The sequence below is a fragment of the Etheostoma spectabile genome, chromosome 2, assembly GCF_008692095.1.
Source record: "Etheostoma spectabile isolate EspeVRDwgs_2016 chromosome 2, UIUC_Espe_1.0, whole genome shotgun sequence".
Classification (NCBI taxonomy): Eukaryota; Metazoa; Chordata; class Actinopteri; order Perciformes; family Percidae; genus Etheostoma; species Etheostoma spectabile.
This window is the reverse complement of record NC_045734.1, coordinates 30,902,012-30,906,569: the sequence shown is the minus strand read 5'-3', so window position 1 is coordinate 30,906,569 and position 4,558 is coordinate 30,902,012. Positions and strand designations below refer to the sequence as shown.

Here is a 4,558-nt window from a genome sequence, read left to right as displayed (position 1 = left end):
CTTTCATTGGTATGATTAAAGTTATGTATTCTAAACCGTCCGCCCGAGTCTTAACCAAACGCACGTCCTCTTCTTTGTTTCCAGTTTGTAGATCTTCACGCCAAGGCTGCCCCTTGAGTCCTACACTATTTGTCCTCTCTCGGCTCTCAGCAGTGGTCCCCAAGCTTTTTAAGCCCAAGAATATTGACCTCTATATATCTATAATAAAACAAAACCTGTAACTGGAATATGAAACAAGCCATACTGTAGCTAGGAATTGGGTCATCCTAACATCAACTATAATAAAACATTTTTAAGTCATGCAAATACAAAGAATAAACGGACTGTTTTCTATTCTGATAATTTATTATACAACTATAATGTGTGCCAACAAAATTACCAATAATACACAGTTAACTAAGCAGGTTTTTCTAAAGGCTAATGTGTTAGTATGTCTATATATTGTCTTAATGTTGTGCAGTTTACCTTTACTAATTCACTTAAGACACATCAGGAACTTTACAGCCAGTTCAGTAGTTTTTCAAATCTTAGTTACAATGTAACTGGCATGTAAAACAAGCCACACTCTTGCTATCTTGCTCTAAGAATTAAAAGTTTTTTTATTTTTTATAAATGTGCTATTTTGTATTCACATTCAGATTATTGTGTCCATTGTGGACAACAAAGAGCAAAATTTCACATTTTGCAATGAGCTGATCATATGTAGTGCCATGTTACTGTAATGCTACTCAACTTCCGTCATTCAAGTTACTACAATTATTACCTACTTTTAGCAACATAGCAAAGAACGTTAATCCGTGTCAACAAAACCTCCTTACACAGTTAACTATAAGTGCAGTTCTCTGTCACATTTCAAGCATCACTTTCATAAGGTCATCAGAACGCAAAAAACCTTTACATGCAGTCATGTTACTCACTCGTTAGTGTGATGGCTGTGACTAAATCCTGTCACTAAGGAGTTTGTAGTTCTGCTCATAGCTACAGAAAGCTAGTCTGAGTCAGGTGTCTGTAAGTACAGCAGCTCTGTACTTTGAAATAATGATTAACATCTGCAAAAACGCCATTTCACACAGGTAAGTGGATCCAAAGTAGGCACTCACTCTTGGTGCACATGCAGTGAGAAGAGGAAACTTCTTTCTGCTTACAAGTCTCCAAAAGTCACTCTCCCTTAATCTGGCCCTTAGATCGATGTCAGTTTGAGACTAATGAAGCAATATCTTTTATGGTGTATAACTCATGTTGCTGACTGACCTCTTTGCAACTTTGTCCACGGCGGCACAGTACTGCTCTGGGTGAAAAGCATATTTGTCTTTGATAACCTGTGTAGTTTTTTCCAGGTTAGGAAAGTATGATAACTGCCTGTTCTTTTGCTGTGTGGTCCACACACTGAGCTTGGCCTTGAACGCATTCACAGTGCTTATCATGTGGGACAGGTGTCGTTTTTTTCCCCGGAGCTCAGTGTTGAGTGTTGGTGCAAATGCTCTTACTGCGTGAGCTACAGGCCGCCCCCGGGAAAGACGGTCTGACAAATACAACAAGCTAAGCTGTGTCCATTGTATCCAGGGATTTATCTTGTCACTGGTGCGGGACCAAGTGGGACATTGTGAAGCGCCATTTGGATTTCGTCCTTGCTTTTACAGCTGTTGAAAACTGTGTCAGCGGTAATTGCCATTGCCTACTTAAATATTTCTGCATCTATAAAAGGGTTTTGGTGCCAAAAGGTGACACAAAATGATGCAAAATGATGCAGTTGCAAAAGGATTTTACCCAAACATATGATGTCTGGTCTAACATCCAGAAGTATCACGCACTCAAGACCATCAGCAGATTCATTACAATTTCATTCATTGGACATATCTCACTCCTGTGAAAATGCATCACATGAAAATAGTTAACAGCTCTTTATGCAAGTTCTGCCCACTAAAAGCTCAAGGTACATATCTTTACATGATCTAGGATTGCTCTCAGCTCTCAGTTCTTGAACAATATTGCATCCAAAATATCTGCCCTGATTAATGATACCTGTTACTGCCAATGTTTTTATTCTGAGTGATCTGTCAGCCCTCCAGCTCTCTAAAACTCAAAAACTTGCTGTTATTGCTGGACTTAAATCTGCCAAGAGAATTGCAACCCGTTGGAAAACCACCTCATGACTTGTCTATTTGTACTTAGACCATTTCCTTTCTGGATGTCGTATATCTGGAGCTCTCCACAACTCGCATAAAAGGAGCCCAAGGAAAGACTTTGGAGACTTGCTGGTCTCCTTGTAAATGCCTCTTATTTGTTTGTGTGTCTTGTTTCTGAGCTGCAAACATCGTTCTTGCTGTTGTGTTTTTTTTGCGTCTTTCTCCTTCCTATATTTCCTTTCTTTGTTTTGGAGTAAAACATTTGATCGCGAGGAAGGATTGTGGAAAAGGTGCACTGTGCCGTTTTTGGTGTGTAGAGTACTTTTCTGTATGTTGTCATCTGAACCAATGTTTTGCACTTTTGTTTGGCTGTTTAAATGAAAAAGTATTTGATCACAAAAAAATGTGGACAAATGTAAATGAGCACCAAGGGACAAGTGGCGAGTGCATCATCCACTTTGTCAAAGTATTGTGTTCTATGATTTTTGTGCCTTTAATTCCAAGTAAAACTTCTTGAGTATCAAACAAAAAACACTAACTCAAGCTGCATACTAACACTAACTCAGGGCAGGCAGACACTGAGCTTTCACTCAAAGTTACTCTAAAACCTCATTAGCCAACGGGGATGCATACCTGTAAGACCCACCCACGCAAGAGGTTTGTGCCAGAATTGCACACAAAGTGTTTGGAAGTGAAGTAATGCGCATGCGTGTCTTTGAGACGAGTGCAGATGTAAGTTGTGCATGCGTCACTTTGAGACAAGAAGTCTACAAGATGCTAACGAGAGACTTCTGTAATGTCAATACAGTAAAAATTGACCTATTTAACGGAGTTTGTTCACTGCTGGATACAGGCTAGCAATCAAACCCAACAAAGGTTGTCACTTGAATGGCGTTTTGAGCTAACATTAGCAATCAATCATAGATAGCTAAAACATTTTGAAATGACTGCTAACTACAACCTATCAATCAAACACAACAAAGGCTGTGACTTGAATGGCGTTTTGAGCGTTAGCAATCAAACAATCATAGATAGCTAAAACGCTTTTGAAATATTTCCATCTTCTGTTATTGTTTGTAATAAAAAAAGTTTATTTTTTCATAGATTTCACAATTTTCAGTATGCCGTAAATCGTTTAAATCGCATCACATCGGGCAGTGACAAGCACAAACGAGAAGGGAGAACAACTGCAAACGTGATGGAGAGATGGAGAACAAAAGGACATATTATTAAACAAATAAAAGGCCAATAGTTTACGAATACACAAATGTTTTGTTTGCAAGTTTTAGGTTTTACCCTTGAGGTGACAATTTATTTGCTTGACTTACTGTTTTTTGTTTGATACTTGAGTTTTGCTCGGAATCAAAGGCACAAAAATAATCCCATAGTGTTCCAGGTCTGCGACGCTCGATATGAATACACTGATTGCCCAAAAACACTTTTCCTGAAAGGGACTACACAGTCACCTCTAAAGCCTGCAACCTACTTGAATCTTTCTTTGTAAAATCCTTTAGCAGAGGTGGGGCGAGTCCATGGAGGATTGTATAGACCAAAATAGTGTCTACATAGTGTATCCCGTCTTCCCAGTTCAGCAGATCATATTTCAAGATGTTACAGTGATTGTACGTTTTGGGCTAAGAGGTGGATCAAATCAGAAATACAAACTGATATGGTCTTAGAGTAGGAACAAGAAATTGTCAGTATTTTGTGTGTGTTACCATGAGTCCTTTGATGGTTCTGTAATATGGGTCCAACAGTATACTGGCTACAGAACAGGCCTGAGCTGTCCGGTCCCAGCCATCTGAACAGTGAACCAATACACTGACACCTTCATCAGCAACTGCCTGAAGAGAGACAGATTTAGAGAGAGAGAGAGAGAGAGAGAGAGAGAGAGAGAGAGAGAGAGAGAGAGAGAGAGAGAGAGAGTAGTTAAACAACAGCAGATACCAAGCAGCTGTGTTGGTGGCTTCCAGCTTAAACAAACAATGAATGGATACATCAAAACCTAGCAACCCGTTGTTTATCTCAGAAAGACCTTCATTAATTCCTGGGTTTTCATGAGTTATACACAGATTCAAATGTTTGTGGTTATCTGTCTGAGCGCCTGCCTGTTTGTGTCTGTGTACACACCCTGGCTATGAAGAGCCCAGCATCCAGTATGGCTTTGATATGTTTGAGCCAACCAGAGTTCTCCAGACCATACAGGAAGTCAGTCATGGATGGAGATCTCATCTCGCCTACTGCATGGAAGACAGGGAGAGAGAGAGAGAAAGAGAGAAACATACACACACAGGAAAAAGGAAGAGATGCCATCACAAGAAGTCTTGTTTTATTTACTGATAGCAGCTATATGTGATAACTTCAATGTTTCCCTTTTTCCATCTCATGCTGCATCTTTGTATCATTTTCTGTAGACACACACACACACACAC

General features: G+C 39.6%; 1 protein-coding gene across 4 annotated transcripts in view; it reads right to left on the bottom strand.

Annotated features, from left to right (window-relative positions):
* The window catches only part of LOC116701138 (myotubularin-related protein 7), a 28,444-nt gene that overhangs the window by 14,897 nt on the left and 8,989 nt on the right, over window positions 1-4,558 (bottom strand). For 3 of the 4 annotated variants that reach the window (XM_032534707.1, XM_032534712.1, XM_032534723.1), the window contains exons 8-9: window positions 4,257-4,366; window positions 3,845-3,970 (exon numbers count right to left, since the gene is read on the bottom strand). In XM_032534707.1, coding sequence (XP_032390598.1) covers window positions 3,845-3,970; window positions 4,257-4,366 — 236 coding nt within the window. The remainder of the gene's footprint in view (window positions 1-3,844; window positions 3,971-4,256; window positions 4,367-4,558) is intronic. The other variant, XM_032534722.1, reaches the window with a different exon arrangement.